The following is a 23591-nucleotide window of genomic DNA, read 5'->3' on the forward strand; positions in this document are numbered from 1 at the left end:
TCTAGAAAAGGCATATGACCGGGTTCCAAGGAGGAAGTTATTGTCTGTTCTATGAGATTATTGAATAGGAGGCAAACTTTTGCAAGCAATTAAAGGTCTTTACATAGATAGTCAGGCAGCAGTTAGAGTTGACGGTAAATTGAGTTTATGGTTCAGAGTAGTTTCAGGGGTAAGACAAAGCTGCAACCTGTCTCCACTCTTGTTCATATTATTTATGGATCATATGTTGAAAACAATAGACTGGCTGGGTGAGATTAAGATATGTGAACACAAAATAAGCAGTCTCGCATATGCGGATGACTTAGTTGTGATGGCAGATTCAATTGAAAGTTTGCAAAGTAATATTTCACAGCTATCAGAAATGTAAGGACTATGGTATGAAGATTAGCATCTCCAAAACGAAAGTAATGTCAGTGGGAAAGAGAGATAAACGGATTGAGAGCCAAATAGAAGGAACAAAGTTAGAACAGGTGGACGGTTTCAAGTACTTAGGATGCATATTCTCACAGGATGGCAACATAGTGAAAGAAATGGAAGCGAGGTGTAACAAAGCTAATGCAGTAAGTACTCAGCTACGATCTACTCTCTTCTGCAAGAAGGAAGTCAGTACCAAGACTAAGTTATCTGTGCACACGTTCAATCTTTCGACCAACTTTGTTGTATGAGAGCGAAAGCTGGGTGAATTCAGGTTACCTTATCAATAAGGTTGAGGTTACGGATATGAAAGTAGCTAGGATGATTGCAGGTACTAGTAGATGGGAACAATGGCAGGAGGGTGTCCACAATGAGGAAACCAAAGAAAAACTGGGAATGAACTTTATAGATGTAGCAGTCAGGGCAAACAGGCTTAGATCGTGGGGTCATGTTACACGCATGGGAGAAGCAAGGTTACCCAAGAGACTCATGGGTTCAGCAGTAGAGGGTAGGAAGAGTCGGGGTAGACCAAGGAGAAGGTACCTGGATTCGGTTAGGAATGATTTTGAAGTAATAGGCTTAACATTAGAAGAGGCACCGATGTTAGCACTGAATAGGGAATCATGGAGGAATTTTATAAGGGGGACTATGCTCCAGACTGAATGCTGAAAGGCATAATCAGTCTTAGATGATGATGATGATGATGAACATAGAATCCCAAACTAGTCCAGGAACTGTCGAACACCAAGATGGATCAAATGTATAAGATTTAATGCATGTATCTCTAAAATTTTCGAAGATATCTGCTAAAATTAAAATATCAGATTCATTATATAATCTTGTATATTCATCTAAATTTTTGATGTTGAACTTCTTCCAAACTGTGTTTGCTCTTTTATAATCATCAAGAAATATCTGATTTATTAAGTCTTGAATAACAGCACTCTTTCTTGCAATTTTTCTTCTGAGTTCATATATTCATAATGATAAACTCCTTTTCTAATTATAAATGCAGTTGCTCACCTTCAAAATATTTTGCTAATTCTCTAAATTGTTCTTTTGTAAGATAATTTATCGATACTCTAAGACATAAATTTGAATGTATCCAAGAATCTTAATGTTAATCCATCTTCAATGTGTTTACTAGAAGAAATACGTATGTGTTGTTATTTGGAATTGCATCAGTATCTTTCTTATCTTTTGCTAATTCTTTCATAAACAAATGAACATCATAATTTGTTAAATTATGAATATAAACTGGAAGAAATTTTGTATTTTGATAATTAAGACTAAAATCTTTATGTGCTGCTTCATGATATTTTCCTGTCAAATGGCAATGATCTTTTACTTTCGTATCATCAAAGTCCACTGCTCGTTCACAAATGTGACAAATTTCTGATTTTTTAAAACTGATTATATCTTTAGTCAATTTCATTGGAACATTTTGTTTATGTATTCTAGCAATTTCTCTTGATTCTTTTTATAACATTTCAATGAATTTTTGTGCTGCTTCTTCACCTACATTTGTAACTGGATTTTTATAGAATTTTTAGAATTGGCAAATGTTTTTCATGTATGATTTTTCAGAATTTGGCTGACAAGTTTGAATATCTTATAATAAACATTTGAAATCAGCATTAATGACAAAAGGAACCCTTAATGAACGATTATAATTTTCAAATTCAATTTTTTGGCCTTAGGAAGGAATATCTATTTTTACTTCTTTATGTTCTTTACAATAGTGCTCGTGAACCTCTAATTTTTCTTGTGAATAAAAATATCTTAAACATCGACCATAAAGATAAAAAAGATGTCCATTTTGTGATGTTTGTGTGCTAATTAATCTAGATAGATTTTTTATCCAACAATAATGTGAATTATTTTCATCTATAATTAAAAGAACATTTGTACGTTTTTCTAGCTTATGTTGCGTATGGTAAACAGGATATACAATAATTTTTTCTCCTTCTTCACCGATATACAATAATTTTTTCTCCTCTTCACCACATCTTTCATATGCATAAAAGTTAATTGAAACGTTCGATTTCTTCTCAAATTTTGGAATACCTGTTAACTGAACTAGAGAATTGATTTTCTCTTTTTCAAAAATGAAATCTAATTATAATCCAACATTTTTATAATTATTTACTGTTTTTACATGGTCACTTGATGGATATAAAGCAGATTTTATTGAATAAAGAAAGCATTTCTGTATTTTTTCGTCAACTACAGATTTTTACCATTAATTGCTCCATAAATTGGGTTGTATATTAACATTTAATTCTGAATTGTCTGTACAAAATAGTGACCAATCAGATTTTTTTGGTGTGTTTCTTCCACTTCAGTTATTAGCTTATTCGTTGTGTTTTGCTAATCTTCTAAATCTGTTGTTCTTAATAAAACTTAATTCAATGTTTTAAAATTAAATTCTTGGATTTCTTCTTGTCTTTTAAAATAACAGTAAAATTTCATATTAACTGTAATTGATCTTCTTTGTCTGAAGATATTCTTTAATTTGGCGACTATTTCTCCTTTAATTTCATTAAAAATTGTTGCGGTTCCACAATACTATCTGAATTATCCAATCCATAACTTATTATTCTTGATTCGAAAGCTAAACGTTTTATAAGAACTCGTTTGAGTGATTTGAAAATAAATAAATAAATAAATAAATAAAAAATAAAATAATCATCTAGAAAAGTGCAAGCCTGGTAAATTTTTCTGACAATTTTTTTGCTTAATTTCTTGTTATTTATCAAGTAGACATTTTCGAAGATCATTCACATTGTCGTCGTCAATAATTTTGTCCTCAGATATATTGATAAGATCAAACAATTGTTGTTTGTTATGCTTAGAATATTTTTAAAATTTTTCTTTTTGCGAATTTGATGAAGTTCACTTAAAAGATTTTTTACTCAAATCATCATTATTAATTTTAACTTCAGCTCCTTTGATAAGGTCAATTAGCTGACTTTTTCTAAATTTAGAAGAATTTTTTATTTTTCTCTCTTTCCTGATTTGATGAAGTTCTTTTGGAGATTTTTTTTTACTCACATCATCATTGCCATTGTTTATATCGTCAACAGGACTTACAATAAGATCGATCAAGTTTTGCTTACTATGTTTGGAATTTTTCAATTTTTCTCTATTAGCAATCGATTGAAGTTTTTAAATTTTTATATTTTAGTTCTTCCTTCCTCACATTTTTCTTCATTTCTCTCCTATTAAAATAATCAATAAATTCCCACGGATCAGCTAGTTAAATCTGAGTAACCCTTTTCTTTACAACAGTCTTCTAAATCTTTTAAACTCAATACTCTCTTCCCTTCACAATAATTTTCTAAACTCTTAAACAGCTCAACTTTGGCCATCATTTTTTTCCATTGTATTTAAAGAGGAGCAAATTTGATTTTTTTATTTAAATATTTTTGGTTATATTGTACCTTCAAGATTTGGCTGTTCGCATTTATAGAGAATAAAATTTACTAGCTATAAAATTTTTAAAAATGATAAAACTGAATTTTGTTTTTTCAAGATAGGCATATGAGGTTTGGCAGCTGTAGTTTATAGTGAACAAAATTTAATAAAGGATCTTCCTGGCAGATTAAAACTGTGTGCCGGACTGAGACTAACTCGGGACCTTAGCCCTTCGCGGGCAAGTGCCCTACCAACTGAGCTACCCAAGCATGACCCACGCCTCGTCCTCACAGTTTTACTTCCACTAGAAGGCCAACTCATGCCACGGCCCCACACTGACAGAAGTAAAGCTGTGAGGACAGGGCGTGAGTCATGCTTGGGTAGGTCAGTTGGTAGAGCACTTGCCCACGAAAGGCAAAGGTCCCAAGTTAGAGTCTCAGGCCGGCACATGGTTTTAATCTGCCAGGAAGATTTTTATCAACACACACTCCACTGCAGAGTGAAAATTTCAGTCTGGAAAATTTAGTAGCTTTAAAATTTTTTAAATGAGAAAAAAAGAATTTGATTTTTTCAATATGGGGAAATCATATTTTTTTGGTTGGGGGGAATTGAACTTAATATCTGACTTGGGGATGCTCTTTGGTCCAGAATCAGCATAGATATACTACTATTGTGGTCTGATAATACAGTCTGTCAGGACAGGCGCTCTGTAAATTTTCGAAATAATGATTGTTGTTAATGTTTTTAATAGTTAAGTCAAGAAAACTGTTTTGTTACTTTTGTGTTTTATGGCAAATTTCGTTTTGGGGTTAACTCATTCGGTGCTTTATGTATTTCATGAACGTCACCAATAAAAATTATTACATACAAAAAATTAATGATTTCTTTAGTAATAATGGAATTACGCTAACCCATAAAAATCTGACAAATTTGTAGCCCAAACTAAGAAAACCATAAAAATATTTCATACGTTACTTACAGAATATGAGGAAGGACATATATACCTATGAACCTCGAAACACCAAAGTTCTGTGGACACCCTAATACACGCAAATTATCTGTTCCTGTATATCCTGCAATATACAATGTTAACAGACCCACATTCATTGTAAGCAAGAAATTAAATAACCTCCTTAATAAATTTTACACATACAACAACAAAAAATACACTAAATAACTGCAGAACAAAGGTTAAAAATCGGCAGACATGAAAATACCCCCTAATGCAAGATTTGTTGTTTTTGCCATTACTAACCTATACACGTACATCCCAAACCAGGAAACAAGAACAAAACCTATTCAAAGATAGGAAAATTCTGATACAAAGCACTGCAGAAATTATACAACTAAAAAACTACAACAAAATAACTTTGAATTTGACAAAATATCTACACAAAAATATGGCATTGATAGAACCATAGCTGATGTATCCCTTAAAAGCTTAGAAGAAAATTTCTTCAGAATGAAAAACTTAAGAAATCAAAAAATCATATACTATTACAGATTACTACAGATACATAGATGACACTTTAATGCTTGGAGAAGGTAACCTCACTGACATATGATATACATAAAGCACTGAATCAATTACACCCCAAAATGAAATTTACCCTAAAATATGAAACTAAAAAACCATTAACTTCCTCAACTATTAAAAATATCACTAAGAAACATTAGCATCTGGGATTTCCTAACTGACCACTTTCCAGGTAACTGGATGGGCCAATAGGCGCCAACTGCATGGCTACTATGTTTACGAGATGTGACATGTCTGAACTTCGAGGATATTGTGTTTGTTCCAACCTTACCAGATTCTCTAACAGAGCTCAGAGCTAGAACTGATCTCACAGTTGAACAAGTCATGCCTGACATGTTGCAGAGAGTTTGGGAAGAAATCATCTTTCTGACAGGATGTGTGCTGCATAACCAATAGAAGTCATATCTAATCTGTTTAGGTATAAAGTAAAAAACTTGACTTTTTGCTACAGAAGAATACCAAACCACATCTGTAAGTTAAATGCATAAATCAATGAGTTTTCAAAAGTATAAAGTCCTTTATGATAAATCTATTATTGTACATTAGTGAAAAATAATTATGGCACAGTGCATAAAATGTTGTCATTTTGCACATAAAACAATTTGTGAAATCATTGCATCCTCACAAACCTCAAAATAACATCTTACTAACCAGAAGTCTCTGGCACTCGGCCTGTGCGTATATTGAGAGATCCTGTCATAACAATACCAATTGCAGCAATACCTGCAATAACTGGTAATGTGTCAATCACAAATGAGACTTCATTCTTTTGGTATTTTGCCAAATTTTGTGCATGTCCCAATATGCCAAACCCAGTCACATCAGTAGCACCATGAGCTTGATACTGCAGCATAAGTTCAGCACCTAAACAAAAATTAAGAACCTCTCAGAACAAAACTGTCTTAATGGTTCATGTAACAAGGTGAAAGAAGATTTTATCTTCTAGAACAGTCTTAAAGTAAGGCACCACAATTTTAGTTTATAAAATTTTCAGTAGAAATTACAATATCCCTCTTAAGCGCACGCAAAAAAAAAAAAAACACACACACACACACACACACACACACACACACACACACACACACACACACACCAGCGTGTGCACCTACACTATTGGTGCAAAAATGCCTGTGAGTACGTCACAAAATTAGCTCTTTTTACTGCGATCAGCATCTCTAATCCTCTACTGCAGCAACAAAAGTGCTTAATCTGCAGACAGCGGCTGAATACAGCAACGAACCTCAAATGGGGAGTAAATGTAGTCCGCAGCTGGTGTTACTATAGTTTCTTGTTTAAAAAATTGTGTATTGCAGTATGAGGATTCGCATTATTAATCTGCAAAATAAATATTTTTTATCTATATGCAGCATTACTACATATGACAGTAAGTATTAAAAGTACTCTACCGCTCCAATACTTTCATAAGCAAACTCAGCAATCCCACAAAAATTAAAAGTCCCTGAACTGCGTGTACAATTTCAGTTCTTAACAATATGCACACACGGAATTTTTTGACAGTATACTTCGATTACACATTTCATTTCACTGTCTTTGTGCTGTTACAGCCAGCCTTATACAAAACTATTTCAAACAAGAAGACAGTGAGCTCACATGAAACGGCTAGCAGTCATTTGCTGATATAACAAGGAATGGAATTATACACTAGCATAACTTTCATTTAGACTCAGTATGGGAAAAGGAGGAGTTGTTATGTATGTTACAGTTGAAGTTACAGCCTAAAACATGGAACCAAACAGTTTTTGTGCAGATTACATGAGGAAATGTAAGCTGGTGAGTTGTTACTAGATGACACACACCTGAAAATTGTAAGGTTCCAGATCACTGCTGAATACACTGATTATTACAGCAGCTGTTTTGGAAGCTTTCCATTTTCAAGTACACCTACACTGTCCTGTCTATATAACATCTGGTGTGATTATATCTGGTGACTGTTCTCACTTCACATGAAATTCTAAAATAACAATTTCACGTCAATTTTGTGCTGTTTTATACAGTATGGCATAATATTTTGATATAATAATAGACTTTACATCCATGGTGTGAACTGTCAAAAAAATTACAGGAAATATCTACAATATTATATAGCCTTGAGAAGGTGATTCTTGAGTGGCGCAAAGAACTGGAAAACCAAGGAATTAAAAGTGGTGTCAGGCTGGGTTACAAGAAACAAAATCTTGAAATCGATTGTCTCGCTTCTGCAGATGATCTAGCAATTTTTTCTGATTCCATGGAAACAGATGAGACACAGATTAATGAGCTTAACGTACAAGCACAGAAGACTGGCCTCCAAATTTCATTTGAGAAAACCGAGTTTATAATGAACATAAATTCACCACCAAGAGAGCTTGTAGGGGATCAAGGCAATATTAAGCGAGTTGAAAAGTTTAAATATCTCCAAGAATGGATAATAACCACCTTATCAGAGAAAGAAGTCTTCATGTCACGCATGAATAAAATGGAAATTTCATTTCATTTAACCACAAACATCTACAACAGAAGATTAGTATCATTCAATGCAAAGTTAAGGCATTACTGCAGTGATACTGTCTGGAGGTCTTGTATGCTTCTGAATCCCTAGTAATGAACAAAAAAGGCCTAATCAAAAACCTGGAGGCCAAAGAAAGGAAGATTTTGAGAAAGATCTTAGGTCCCATCAAAGAGAACAGGGAATATAGAAGATGTCATAATCATGAATTATATTCCCACATAGAGAAGATAACAGATACCATCTGGAAAAGGATTATGTTTTATGGACATATGACGTGAATGAGCCCTGGAAGACTCACCAATCTTATCACCACCTGCTTTCAGGAGAAGAAAACAAAATCGACCTGGTTCACAGAGGTGGAGAAAGATCTTTAAGAAGTGGGAATCACCCGTGACATCATCTTGGAGCATGTCCCACTCAAGGAGAAACTTATGGCGTGGCAGGGTTTCCAAGAAAAGCCATAACTAAAAACATAAGAGGCTTGGACCCAGGAGAGGAAGAAGCAACACCAAGAATGCATGCAAGACCACTGGGCAAACATCAGAACACACAAAGCAAGACGGTTGAAATAATGTGGTCCAAAGATGGCCTATATGAAATGAATGAACGAATATTATATCAAAATATTACACCACACTGACTCAATGTGAAACTGATATTTTAAAATTTCACATGAAATATAAAGAGAACAGTCACTAGATACAGTCACAGCAGATGTTATATATATGTAACGACAACATAGACATATTTGAAAAAGGAACTCTTCCAAAACAGTAGTTGTAATAATCAATAAATATTTTAAGCAGTGATACTGGAACTTTACTTATAATGTCCTTTCAACACATTTCACTGCAGGGCCAATCATCAAGAAACTCATACCTGAAAATGTTAACAGTCTACAGAAGGCTATTTCAGCTTGAACGCCCACCCAGGGACAACTACGCAGACAATGGCACACAAGGGCAAACAGCTGACGTGTGGCAATCTGGCAGCCGAACTGTGGTTTACATAATCATATTCCACTGGTTGAGCGCAAGTGGCAATTTGTAGCCAAGCAGATTACACTTGCACAAAATGTGTGCAATTGGGATGGTAGCCTACACAAATTGCTACTGCCTGTGGGTGTGCTGAGAGATGGGCAAGGGTCCTTGCACCATGGGGCAGTGTTGGAATACACTGGTCTACAGATCTGCACCGGGAAACTTTAGCTAGTTGTGAGAAGTCTAGCTTCATTTTGTAGCTATTTGTCAAACAAGAAACAATTAACAATTTTTTCAAAAGTACATAAATTTTGTAAACAATTTAGATTGTAAAAAATGAGTTGGAAGTATTATTCGGATGTTACAATCCACCTGCAGAAGTGAATTTTTTTCTCATGTACAGCCGGATAGCAGATAACATTTTGATAGATTGTTCAGGCTGAACAACTATTAGTTGCCTACCTGACCATTTTGGACAACTAAGGATATTGGATAATTTAATGGCATACAGTTTCGAGGCAAGTCCATATCAAAAATTGACACTTATAATGATTCCAGGACACAAGGAAGTATGTGTTTCACCACACTAAAATTAAATTCCAAAAGCATTTGAAAAACACTTTCCTAAAAAATCTTTAAATTTCATAAAAACAACAGTAAACCATACATTACTAAATTGATTAAAACTATTTTGTAGAAGGGAGAGGGAAATTCTCAATGCTGCTGCAAGTAAAGATAAGAGCTGTACGGTGTTACACTGTCCAACCCTAATGTATTCTGCAAAATTTAGTGTGATTTCTTAACAAGTTACTAAGATGTCCGGAAGTATGCACACTGTAATAAAAATTCAAAATGCTGACAATATGTATCATTGTGGAATGAGATATGAGATAAACAGGCAGTTCAAAATATAGTGTCATGAACTGATGAGAGTATACAGTACTGTTACAGCCCAAGCTGCTAGTAGTTGTATACAGGGTGGTCCATTGATCGTGACCGGGCCAAATATCTCACGAAATAAGCGCCAAACGAAAAAACAACAAAGAACGAAACTTGTCTAGCTTGAAGGGGTAAACCAGATGGCGCTATGGTTGGGCTGCTAGATGGCGCTGCCATAGGTCAAACGGATATCAACTGCGTTTTTTTTAAATAGGGACCCCCATTTTTTATTACATATTTGTGTAGTATGCAAAGAAATATGAATGTTTTCGTTAGACCACTTTTTTTCGCTTTGTGATAGATGGCGCTGTAAAGTCACGAACAAATGGCTCACAATTTTAGATGAACAGTTGGTACCAGGTAGGTTTTTTAAATTGAAATACAGAACATAGGTATGTTTGAACATTTTATTTCGGTTGTTCCAATGTGATACATGTACCTTTATGAACTTATCATTTCTGAGAACGCATGCTGTTACAGTGCGATTACCTACAAATACCACATTAATGCAATAAATGCTCAAAACGATGTCCGTCAACTTCAATGCATTTGGCAATACGTGTAACAACATTCCTCTCAACAGCGAGTAGTTCGCCTTCCGTAATGTTCGCACACGCACTGACAATGCGCTGACGCATGTTGTCAGGCGTTGTCAGTGGATCACGATAGCAAATATCCTTCAAATTTTTCCAACAGAAAGAAACCAGGGGACGTCAGATCCGGTGAACGTGCGGGCCATGGTATGGTGCTTCGACAGCCAATGCACCTGTCACGAAATATGCTATTCAATACTGCTTCAACCGCACGCGAGCTGTGTTCCGGACATCCATCATGTTGGAAGTACATTGCCGTTCTGTCATGCCGTGAAACATCTTGTAGTAACATCTGTAGAACATTTCGTAGGAAATCAATATACATTGCACCACTTAGATTGCAATCGATAAAAATGGGGGCCAATTATCCTTCCTCCCATAATGCCGCACCATACATTAACCCGCCAAGGTCGCTGATGATCCACTTGTCGCAGCCATCATGGATTTTCCGTTGCCCCATAGTGCATATTATGCCGGTTTACGTGACCGCTGTTGGTGAATGATGCTTCATCGCTAAATAGAACGCGTGCAAAAAATCTGTCATCGTCCTGTAATTTCTCTTGTCCCCAGTGGCAGAACTGTACATGACGTTCAAAGTCGTCGCCATGCAATTCCTGGTGCATAGAAATATGGTACAGATGCAATCGATGTTGTTGTAGCATTCTCAACACCGGCATTTTTGAGATTCCCGATTCTCGTGCAATTTGTCTGCTACTGATGTGCGGATTAGTCCCGACAACAGCTAAAACACCTACTTGGGCATCGTCATTTGTTGCAGGTCATGGTTGACGTTTCACATGTGGCTGAACACTTCCTGTTTCCTTAAATAACCGGCGAACGGTCCGGACACTTGGATGATGTCATCCAGGATACCGAGCAGCATACATAGCACATGCCCGTTTGGCATTTTGATCACAATAGCCATACATCAACACGATATCGGCCTTTTCCGCAATTGGTAAACGGTCCATTTTAACACGCGTAATGTATCACGGAGCAAATACTGTCCGCACTGGCGGAATGTTATGTGATACCACGTACTTATACATTTGTGACTGTTACAGGGCCATCTATCACAAAGCGAAAAAAGTGGCCCAACAAAAACATTCATATTTCTTTGCATACTACACAAATATGTAATAAAAAATGGGGGTCCCTATTTAAAAAAAATGCAGTTGATATCCGTTTGACCTATGGCAGCGCCATCTAGTGGGCCAACCATAGCGCCATCTGGTTTGCCCCTCCAAGCTAGACAAGTCTCATTCTCTGTAGTTTTTTTTTCATTTGATGCTTATTTCACGAGACATTTGGTCCGATCACGACCAGTGGACCACCCTGTATAGCTTTCTAAATGTCAATGCAAATATATGATCATACAATTCACTTGAAAAATGTTATTTTAACTATTTTCTGCACACCTCAAAGGTGCGAATAACAGATAGCATTACGGTGTACTGGTGTGCAATTTTCACTGTAATGAAGAGAATTACAAAATTCTCACATGCACGTGTTGAATTTCAAAGATAATTGTGAGGTGTTGTACTAAGTAAGTCGTAGCCTTAGTGATATATACCGCTGAACCATAAAATTATGGCCACTGTCTCCACTCTGTGGGAGTGCAATTAGTTGGTGATGCAGGCACAGGACGCAGTAAAGAAGTATGTAAGTGGAGCACAGGTGAATGGGGATTCATTCTAGTGGCAGCACAGGTTGCAAATTGGGAAATCCACTGACAATGAGTCTGACAAAGGGCAGATTATTATGACCTAGCTCCTCAGAATAAGTATCTCGATCTTATAGACAGCAAGGCTGGTCAGCAGCTGTTTGCATTATAGTGCCACGAGGATCAATGGAATGTGGTTGAAGTCTTATCACAGAGTATGAAGGTTGAAGGCTTAGTCACTCTAAAACAGCACAGTCTGTGATCTGTGGCAGATCTGATGACAAGAGTACAATGCTGGTGCACTGGAGCTCAACAGACAACTGCTATATGTCACGTGTTGACTCAATACCAGCCTCTATTACGAATGCAGTGGGAACAGGATCATTGAGGTTGGACCATGGATCAATGGAAATGTTTCACCTTTTACACCATGTTGATGTCATGTCCAGATATGTCCTAATTCAAACAGCTGCTCAAAAAATCACCACACCAAAGAGGCAGGCCGGTGGGGATGGTATTTTACTACAGGGGACATTTACCTGGAATTCCTTGGGACCTGTGGAAGTAATCAAAGTCATGATGACAGTTGTGAACAACAAACATTACTGCAGACCACCATCACCACTTCACATTTGATGTTTTCTTTGATTGTAATAGTATTTTCCAACTGGATACATTTCTGTGTCACAAGCCTAGATTTGAACAGCATGACAGTGAACTCACACTGATATCTTGGCCACAAAATTTGCCTGAACTGAACGCAATGGAAAACATCTAGAATGCAATCAGGCTCCAGTTCCACACCCACAAATCACCAACCTTTAATTTACAGGAACTGCATTACCTGTGCGAAGAACTCCGGTGCCATTTACTTCCATAACACTACCAAGGACATGTCAAACCCACGATACACCGAACCACTTTAATGTATTCCAAAAGTGGGCAAAGATATGCCACTGCTATACCGTATGAAACTAATAAAAACTTTTTTTTCCTTTTTTTTTTTTTGTAGTTTGCTTTACGAGGGGAACATGCCGCTGCCACAAAAGCTTATCATGTATATAATGACTGTCTTCTTATAAAATTATTTTACTATCAGTCATTGACTATTACACAGACTCCCAAAATCAATTTTACTGTTTGTAGAGACCATTCTCATTGTTATATTCCTATTTCTCTTTCATAGTGTTACTTTTCCCAGTGTTACTTATTTCCCATTTTTACCACCAACAATCCTACCCCTCACCTCAATGGCCTCACTCTTTCTCTGTTGTTTAGGACAGAGTCCTTACAAATGTTTACTATGCAAGTGTTGTTGAGTATTACTGCCTTAATCTTTCACAGCATTTCGACCCTCTTTTCATCTTCGTCCGTGAAGTGTAGCACTGGAGACTGCCTTGCAAATGGCCCATGATGATTCATGAAGGTAACTGAAAAGACACTGCCACTAGAATGCGCTACTAAGGTCATGGCACGACAATGTGTGTTGCTCTGTTTAGCAATGTCAGTCTGGCGTACACTGTCCTCTTTGGATGGCAACTGTTGGTAGTTGCACAGAAGAAAAAAATGTGTACATAAAAAATATGTAGTGATCCTGTAACCTTTGGAGAGTATATTGTTCAGTTCAGCTTGTACTTCTGCTAATAAATACTACAATCAATCAACTTTGTTTACATATGTGCAATAATGCATACTAATGCTCCTACCTACACTTGAACAAGAACAAATTAGTGTTTCCTTCATTGTGCTTTCTTCTAGTTTCTCCGGCGAGTGTTGTAATGATATCATTCTTGTATTTTGAAAATGGACACTGTAAAGCAATGACTTGGGCAGAATTCATGGCCCTAAAATAACCATCTGACAGTGAAAATGGCTTAGATTTTGATTATTCGAATGAAGATCCTGCTACAATCGTAAATGATCTGGAATCTGCAGATACTGACAGTGAGCCTGAGACTACTAGAGTGAATACACATGATACAAATAATTTTTAGAAGGATGATAAACTTGCTGATATACTGGTACTACAAACTTTTGAAACAAGTCCAAAGACACAGAAAAATCGAAAAATTTGGTGAAAAGCAAAGCCCTTCATTTGTAACTGGCCATTTTAGATGCAAAGGAAATGCCAAAATGTCAAAACAATGCAAGAATTGTCAACGCCATATCAGTTTTTTAAATATCTTTTAGTGGCAAATTAATGGCAAAAATTGTAGATGAAACTAATATTTACAGCACTGGGAAAAACCCATACAAAACATTTATGTGCAATGTTCATGAAATTTGAAAGTTTAAAGCACATGCGTTACTAGCTCTTTGGCTATTCCTATTGCTGTCTGTGGCCTCTGATATGATGCTACTGGTGTTGAGCTAATAAAACAGAAAATGTCTCAGAGATAGAAGAGTCTGATGACCACATTGCAATGTCAATGACAATATGAAGCAACAAGACTCATCAAAGTCATCATCATAAATTGTACAAAATTAGGCCTACAAGTGACCAGATGTATAAGTGCCTTTCAACCGCAATGAGAGAATATTTGTCAACTGGACAAATTTGAGCAACCAAAGCAAGGCAGCACACGAAGATGTCTATGAAAGACAAACCACATAAATGGGGATATAAACTTGTGTGTGTGTGTGTGTGTGTGTGTGTGTGTGTGTGTGTGTGTGTGTGTGTGTGTGTGTGTGTAAATGGGGTTTGCACACAAAACTGAAATCTGAAGTGCCAAAAAAAGTAATCCAAAATTCAGGTTAGATAATGAATCAGATATTGGAGCATCTGGAAACATAATCTGCTTTATAAGGGGAATTCCAAGGGGCCATAACTACAAGATCTATTTTGACAAATGATAGATCTCTACACATCTAGTTGCATACATATTCAAGCTAGGGATTCACAGTGTTGGAACAAACCAAAGGAATAGAATACCAATCTGTAAATTTCAAAATGAAAAGGAGCTAAATGAAGATGGATGTACGTATGGATGTATTTATTCTGATGAATATATTACTATCCTCCATTTTGTATAAAGACAGTTGTATTGTCTGTTTCCTGTCCACTTCTGCCAGCAAAGCTGTCAGAATCTGAAGTGAAAACGTTTTACACAAAGACACAACACAGAATGGTACAATGTTCAGCTATTTCTGTTTACAACTCATATATGGGTAACGCAGATTTATTAGATAGCAACACTGTCAGATGTCATATGACAATTAGATCCAAGTGACGATATTTAGATTTGTTTTACCTTCCGATTAATATAACTGTAATAAATTTGTGGATTCTCTGCAGGTAGATACTCACTGAAAAAAGAATGGCAGACACGTCAATGAACCAAAAGTAGTTTAGATCTGGTACAAACTGCCACATTCATCCTGGGGCAAAACAGCAAGGCAGACCAGCTAGCACAGATCCAGCAGCAATCCACAGGGTGGAATATAAAGGATCACTATTACCTCTGAAGAATATAAAGCTAGAGCCCTTTAATCACTGGCCAGTGCAGAGTGAGAAGAGAAAGTGCAACTGCCTCAACTGCAAGGTCTGTGCGAGAAGTGCAAAGTAAACTTACGTTTTAATAAAAATAAAAACTGCTTCCTTGCATTCCACAGTATCTAAAACCATGTTCCATCCATCCATTTTCGATAGCATCATTAAATCTATCATAACTGTTGCTCATTCAACGTGTAAAACTATGTTTATTAAAGCTGTAAATTTCACACAGTTTTACATAAAAAAGCACTGCCCAGTCAAATTACTGTGACCACCTGTCAGAAGCATAAATAACCACCTTTCGGAGTGCAGACCACTGCAAGATTTGCAGGGCAAGTCAATGAGGTTCTGAAAGATATCAATAAGGATGTGGAGCCACACTGACTCCACTACCGTGGGCACCTGCACTATGTTTCTCAGCTCAGGATCCATGGTGTGAAGATCTCAATTGAGGTGATCCGAAAGACACTCAATTGGGTTTAAATCCAGGGAGTCTGAAGGCCAGAGTAGTAAAGTAAACCGAGCGAGGTGGCGCAGTGGTTAGCACACTGGATTCACATTTGGGACGATGACGGTTCAATCCCACGTCCGGCCATCCTGATTTAGGTTTCCCGTGATTTCCCTAAATCGCTTCAGGCAAATGCCGGGATGGTTCCTTTGAAAGGGCACGGCTGACTTCCTTCCCCATCCTTCCCTAATCCGATGAGACCGATGACCTCACGGTTTGGTCTCCTCCCCCCAAATCAACCAACCAACTTAGTAAAGTAAACTCATCCTGGTGCTCTTCAAACCACTCATTTACACTGTGAGCTGCTTGACATAATTGATTTTATAGCTGATAGATGACATCGTGCTGAGGAAAAGCAAACTGCATGTAGGGGTGGACAGGGTCCCTAAGGATAGATGCACACTTGTGTTGATCCATTGCGACATTTTATCGTATCTAGAGTAATGTGTGTTTAATGCTGAATTTCTTGCACTTGACACGGAAAACAAATCTTAGAACGCCAAAATTTGTAGTTTGTGTTCTTGTTAGTTCAACGATTTGTCTCCGTAACAAGCTTCAAAGCAGAAATATGTAGCTGCTTTTAATATCTTTTACATTCACTGTATTGAACTGAATATACTGTTGTGTAAACAGTGCTAGGGAGATATATTATTGGGCCATTAAGCATACAATAGTTCAAAACGCGTTTACTAGAATATTTTTCCACAATTTCATAGTATGTTTATGCCTCAGTATCGGTGGTATAACAGCAGACTTTGCATTCAGCTATTGTCCATTCATAAATGCCACGGCAGTTTGGCAGAAACATAGCTGCCATGGTGCTGTTGGCCACTCACTCTTGGCATATAAGCTCTTTAAAGACAACTCATTGATTGTGACATCTACTGGCAACACTATGTACCAAGTGGACTGAGTTACAAGCCACAAACCAAGGAAGCTCAGGGTTTAATGAAGAATTCACCACTGTTTGATAAACAAAGTCCCGCCCGTACACGTGTTCTTACATGCAAAACATATTACTCTCTTTTTTTTAATTTCAGTTAATTTTCATGTAAATCCATATTAGTAATGAAATGGCAGGCTCTTAGTTCATCAACCTTTTAGATCTAATATATGTATCATTGTGTCAAAAAGGTGTACAGACGAGAATTAGGTGATGAAATACCAAATAGTTAATGGCAAATAACACACTGCCTTGACAGCATTAGTGTCCTCATGTTGGACTGCATGCAAATTTGAGGACAGTGTTACTCATTGTCAAGGTTCTGGTTGACCATTTCTGACCACTACATGGTAGGATCACTGTATTGTGCAGTCACCGCATTTGAACTCTTTCACCTCTGCACCTGCCATCGAAGTGCAAGTAATGGACTCCCTGTAACATTCACTGTCATCCTGCTCCTTTGGTCAGAGACTAACAGTAACCATACTAGGGAATTAAATTACCATCCTATGCATGGGCTACCATTAACACAATGGAAATGGCTCCATATGAAGTGATGCTGCAACAACAAATCTGAACTACTGGTGAACGGCGTTGCACTGTCTTCAGCTGTTGGTAAGTACGATGGCAACCTAAGGAGAGGTCCCACTCTTCCAATGCTTTGGCGAGGTACAGTAGTGTTACTTCTGGCATCACAGTATGAGAAGTCATTGGGTATTACTTCAGGTCACATCTGGTAGTGACTGAGGGAACTCTGATGGCAGAAGTGTGTCATGGACATCCTGCATCATATGTTACCTCTCATGTGACAGTACCATAGTGCCTTTTTCAACAGGAAAACACTTGTCCACACATTGCAAATGTGTCTACAAACTACCTGCATGATGTTGAGGTACTCCTGTGGCCAGGAAGGTTCCCACATTTGTCCCCAATACAACATGCATGGACCAGCTTGGACATACAGTAGTGCTCGAAAGTATTTTGACAACATAAAATTCGTTATTATTTCCCTTAAAATAAAACACTATCAGATTATTTTAAGGTGTCAGGTTGCGACTTGTTTGTTTACACTTTGCGTTGCATGATGAACGCGACTTTCAGCGAGCTCAAAAATATTTTGTCATGCAGTTCACTCCGTGAATTCAAAAATGTTACTTGCTTCTTAGTTTTGGTTTCTACTGATATTTATGTACAGTGATAACTTCAATATGCCGAAACATAAGGAATACTCCAGTGACTTTAGAAACACCGTGATAAATGCACTAAAGCGAGGACTGAAACAAACCCAAGTTGCTCATATTTTACAGTCAAAAATAAGCCTCGCAGTGGACATCCAAAAAAATCTCAAAGTCGATCATACCAAAAAAAAGTTATCAACAAGTGATTTTCGCAAGTCAGCCGTAATGATAGAAAGAGAATTGAAAGAAAAATATAGCGTTGACAGTCACATTTCCATTGTCAAACGACACTTTAAACTCTTTGGAGTACATGGTCAAACACCAACGAAAAAGCCTTTGTTACCTATGAGAAACAGGAAGGCCTGACTTGGATTTGCAAAATGGCACAGATCATGGGCAAGTTCAGACTGGTCTAAAATTCTGTGGAGTGATGAGGGCAAATGTAATTTAATGTCATCTGATCGTATCAAGTATGTTCAACATCCTGTAAATAAAAGATACGAGTTTTGGTACTAAATTCTCATGGTTAGATGGCAGTGCGATGGTTTGACGATTTTTTCCATGCTCGGAAGTAGGTCCATTAGTTCAAATTGATGGTAATATGGATCGGTTCGTTTACAAAAAAAATATTGAAGACTCAAATTCTACCATACGCTAAACAAAACATGCCAGCTGGATGGTATTTTCAACAAGATAACAATCTCAAGTCTAAGCACATTAGCGAGGTTTTAAAACACAAAAAGTTAAGGTTTTTGAGTGGCCAAATCAAAGTCCGGGTTTGAATCCTACAGAACATCTGTTAGAGGAGTTTGATCACAGAATAAGAATAAAAAATTATTCAAACCAACAATTTTTTTTTTAAATTGTCAAAAATGCGTGGGATAAAATTCTGATGGATCGATTCCAAAAGTTGGTCGACAATGCCAGCACTATGTGAGGCTGTCATAAAAGCCAAGGGATATCCCACTTAATACTGATTTTCTTACTACGGTAGATGATTATATATTAAAAATGTTTTTTCAATGTCAAAATACTTTTTCTCCACCATTGTCCTCATTAAAAAAAATTACATTATTATGCTGCAAACAAGGGCCACTTGGTCACTATTCTGTAGAACATTGAATATCCAATGAAAAATAATTTTCATATTTCCTATTTGTTTTTAATTAATCCAATTAATATGTTTGTCGAAATACTTTTGAGGACTACTGTAGCTCTTACCCAGTGCCAGTATCCAGTTGTGGGCCTGCTTGCCTCTGGCGAGGATGCAACAGTTTTACGACACCCTTCCTACCAAAACAGTCTACGTATCCAGGCCAGAGGAGGATGCAACATCACACTGTAAGTAGACTTGTACCAAGTTCTTTGTAAATCTGACTCAGTATGGTAATAACTGAATTAAAATCACATACCTCTCAAACTGTTAAGTTTCATTTCATTTCCCCTTCCTCTTTTGGGTGCTTTGCTTCTGCTCAGGTAGAGTATTCTGGAACATTGTACTATATGTATCCCACACTATCAGTTCCTATGTAGGGTAGGCCAATAATCAATATTTCTTTCTATTCCATTAACTTAATTTTTTTTAAAAAAACTTGTATGGAACTGTGTTCCTCTTAACATCAACAACCATATGAATTTTGCCATGTTCATTTCATTTACCTTCACCTATGACTCCATATCTACAGCAATTTTGCACTGAATGAGCTAGCCTGCCAATTTGTAAGACATCAGTTGTGGATGTATCAAAGAATGTCTTTCAGAAAGTAGAGTTATAAATTTCCTCAAGCGCAATGGAAAGTAGATGCATGGGTTAAAAAGAGTTGACGTTTTTACAACACTAAAATTTTCAATCAATTATCAATTACAGGCTCTTTAGGTGCATAACAGAGGGGGTACACTGAAGAACATGAGACACAACATGGCTACATGGAGGTTAGTCTAAATTATCTACTCGGGCAGATATCTGAAGTTGTAAAGACTGCGAGTCTTGCTTCCAAGATGAGGACAGAGCTCACCATCTGAAGCATTGTCAATACGACTGACTGTGGACCTTTGGTACAGAGCTGGGTAGAGAGAGTGAATCAGAGGCTCAGACAGTTCTGCGACTATGCTGGCTGCAGATTCCTCGACTTGCACCACCAAGTCATGGGATATTGGGTCCCACTTAAAAGGACAGCTTTATTTTTGTTTTATTTATGGCACAAAAACAACTAGGGTCATACGCACCCATAATAGGACAGCGGCCCACTACACACAAGATGCGGCTACTCAAGTAGTGGGGGCTATGTGGAGTGGTCTGAGCAGTTTTTTAGATTAGAGGGTTTCAGGAAAGAAAAACGGTTTCAGTCTCAAAGGGTGCAAGTTAAACAAAGGACAAGGGATGATGTAGGAACCATAGGTATTATAGCAGTTGATCGTCACAGCCGTGTTTGAAAAGAACAGGTGCTAACAGGAAGCACTGAAACATAAATCGCTGTAAGTAATGAAAACTCGCTAGAGCTAGAGAAGTTCAGCTGAAATTTTTACAGAAGACGTAACAGAGTTCAGAAAGGATAGGTTAAATACAGTTGGTGGTGTCACATTTGCTGCTGTCAGAGGTAGTCTACCTTGCAGTGAAATTTATCAGATAGTTCATGTGAGTTAGTAGGGGGTGGAGGTTATACTTGAGAACCAGAATAAATTAATAATTAGTTCCTTTTACACCCCTCCCCCTTCCCCAACACAGATGATTCAGTTGCTGAACAGTTCAAAGGAAACTTTAGCATAATCTCAAACAATTATAGTTGGTGGTTAGTTCAACCCATCCTCGATATGTTGGCGAAAGTGCATGTTCAAAGCGGGTGGTAGGCATAAAACATGTCAGAAATTGTACTAAATGCTCTCTCCGAAAATTATGTTGAGCAATTAGTTCAGGAGCAATTATGAAAACATAGTTAACTACTTAGCAACAAATAATCCTATGCCATTGGGAGTACCATGATATAGTGATTGGTGATTAGTGACCAGAAGGTCATTGCAGTTAGACTGACCAGAAGTATAGAACAGACATGACAAATCAAAATTTAAAAGAACCCAAAATCTTTCAACATTGGCGCTGTTTTACTGAAGCTTGAAACATAGTGTGGACTTCAATGTGAGGCACTTATTAGCTTCCACAATGAAACTGTCTCCAAATCTGACAGAAAATAAGAAAGTTTTCCGAAAGTCCTTCACAAATGAAGACTAAGTAAATATTCCAGAATTCAAATCAAGAACAGTTGTCAACATGAGTAACTCAAAAGCAGATAACCTTGGTGCAGTGAAGCAACTTGCATCACTAAGAGAATGCAAGTCTTTTACTCCAGATTGCATACCGTTCTGACTATGCTGTTATAATAGTGCAAAACTTAGCAGTCTTATATGTACAACTACTTGCTCAATGAAATATCTGTATCTATGGACTGGAAAGTTGCACACGTCATGGCAATACAAAAGAAAGGAAATAGAAGTAATTCACTGAATTAGGGCCCTTGTTCACAACAAGAATTTTCGCTGTGTGCCGGGCTGGCGGATTTGCCAGGTTTGTAGAGATACACTGTATCTTATGAGTGTGTGTCTACAGAATGTCACAACAAAATGACCAGGCCAGCAGCCAAACTGTGCTCCATGTTCTGAGTTGGACATGTTGTAACATGTCTGCATGTCCATGAGCCAGCAGATAGATGGGTGCTGGGAGTCTCATTAGTCGTGTTTGAGCCGTTGTGTGAGATAGCTGTTGGTTTTCACAATGGGTGCTGAATTGATTCTGAAGTTTTGATTGCGCTAGTGGAGAAATGACCAGTCTTGGGGGAATAAGACAACCAAAGAATCTAAGGACAGATGACTGACTTTGGAGGGATGTGTGTGCACACCTTAAAGATGATTTTCAAATGCGGGGAGTTAAGGACGGAAATTATATAGGTATATACCTTAATATCATCTCTTATTTATTTTGTTTAATGTTTAGTAATACACAAACACATTCTCTGTATATTTATTGTATTTTCCACATAATGTTTGAACTGATCTATGTCACACGAACTTTTTCTGCCATGAAATTTTCCCCAATTCAGAAACAAAGTAGTTGGCGAACTTATTTCTGAGAGCATTCACTGACACACCACCTCATACTGCTTGTGAATGTGGCCGTTCTCTCAGTTTCAAGCCCACATATATAGTTGTATCAACACATTGCATTAACTCGTCCTTTTTTGATGAATCTCTGTAGAACAGTACACACTTTCACTATGCCAGTCACAAATTCTATGGAGACATTTGAAGGTTGGTAAAAAATCCTCCATTTATTGGCCATTATACTGAATGCACACTCTGAAATTATCTTGCTTTACTTTAGCTATAGTTAAAAATATGATTATTGAGGTCAAGTTCTCAGCCACCACAGGGACATAGTAAATTGTTATTCATTGCAAATGCTTCATCTCCTTCACGTACATAACACAACTTCCACAGAAAATTTGGGAGTAGCCTGGGAGGAGGTGGATTCAATGAGTTCACAGTAATCATTTCCATAAAGATGTTTTTTTCAATGTACTTAAGTCACACGATTTAGCATAAGCTCCAACAGCCACAAAATTAAAATTATAATTTGCATTCCCTACTGCCATCAGAACTAACAAATAGTATCTTTCGTAACTGAAAAAAACATTGAACTTCTTTTTCTGATTTCATAACCCTGATATGTGTACCATGAGTGGCCCCTATCCAGTTTGGAAAATTTCCTGAATTTCAAACTGACAAGCTATACTGATCCAGTAACACCCCCATCCCTAAATGACAATCACATCTTCATGCAAACCTTACGTGCAATTCTACTAATGGTTTTTATTCCCAAATGAATGGTAATGGCAATCTGTGAAAGAGTTTCTTGGTACAAGGTCCTGAAATAAGACAAACAATATGGTTTTGATTCTATTCAGGTTTTCTCTTCTTTTCACTAAAGATGGCATTAAAAAGAAAAGAGCCAATATCAGAGATAATTCGATGAATGCCACACGAAATTAAAGGAATGCAATAACAGTGGTTCTGCACCAAACAAGATGTGGAAATACGTATTTTTTTAACAAACTACAATTTCTATTAATAACAGCAGATAGACTAGACACTGCTTGTAATAAGCCTGATGATAGTGACAACGTAAGCCCTGCTGACACGCACACTGAAAAACATTGTCACCAACAGAGTTAACCCATAGAAAAACAGGAGAGCTACAAATGAACTGAATAGGAAAATGTTGACCATCATCGATGCATCTAGTGAGCACAGTCAAAGTAGAAGAATTTCTTCACTTAAATGGATTCTACCAATTGTGGACAAATTTAATGAAGAAGATATCATAGATTTCCAATACAAAGTCATGAAACTTGTTAAGAGAGTTATGT

The 23591-nt window shown here is 37.1% G+C and overlaps 1 protein-coding gene across 2 annotated transcripts in view; it reads right to left on the bottom strand.

Moving 5' to 3' along the window:
- LOC124721768 (inactive selenide, water dikinase-like protein) overlaps positions 1-23591 on the bottom strand; it is a 152216-nt gene that overhangs the window by 23412 nt on the left and 105213 nt on the right. Inside the window, exon 6 of one of the 2 annotated variants that reach the window (XM_047246877.1) lies at positions 6020-6232. The exons of the other annotated variant lie outside the window; for it this stretch is intronic. Coding sequence (XP_047102833.1) covers positions 6020-6232 — 213 coding nt within the window. The remainder of the gene's footprint in view (positions 1-6019; positions 6233-23591) is intronic. 2 annotated transcript variants of the gene reach the window in all.

The sequence above is a fragment of the Schistocerca piceifrons genome, chromosome X, assembly GCF_021461385.2.
Source record: "Schistocerca piceifrons isolate TAMUIC-IGC-003096 chromosome X, iqSchPice1.1, whole genome shotgun sequence".
In the NCBI taxonomy this organism is placed as follows: domain Eukaryota; kingdom Metazoa; phylum Arthropoda; class Insecta; order Orthoptera; family Acrididae; genus Schistocerca; species Schistocerca piceifrons.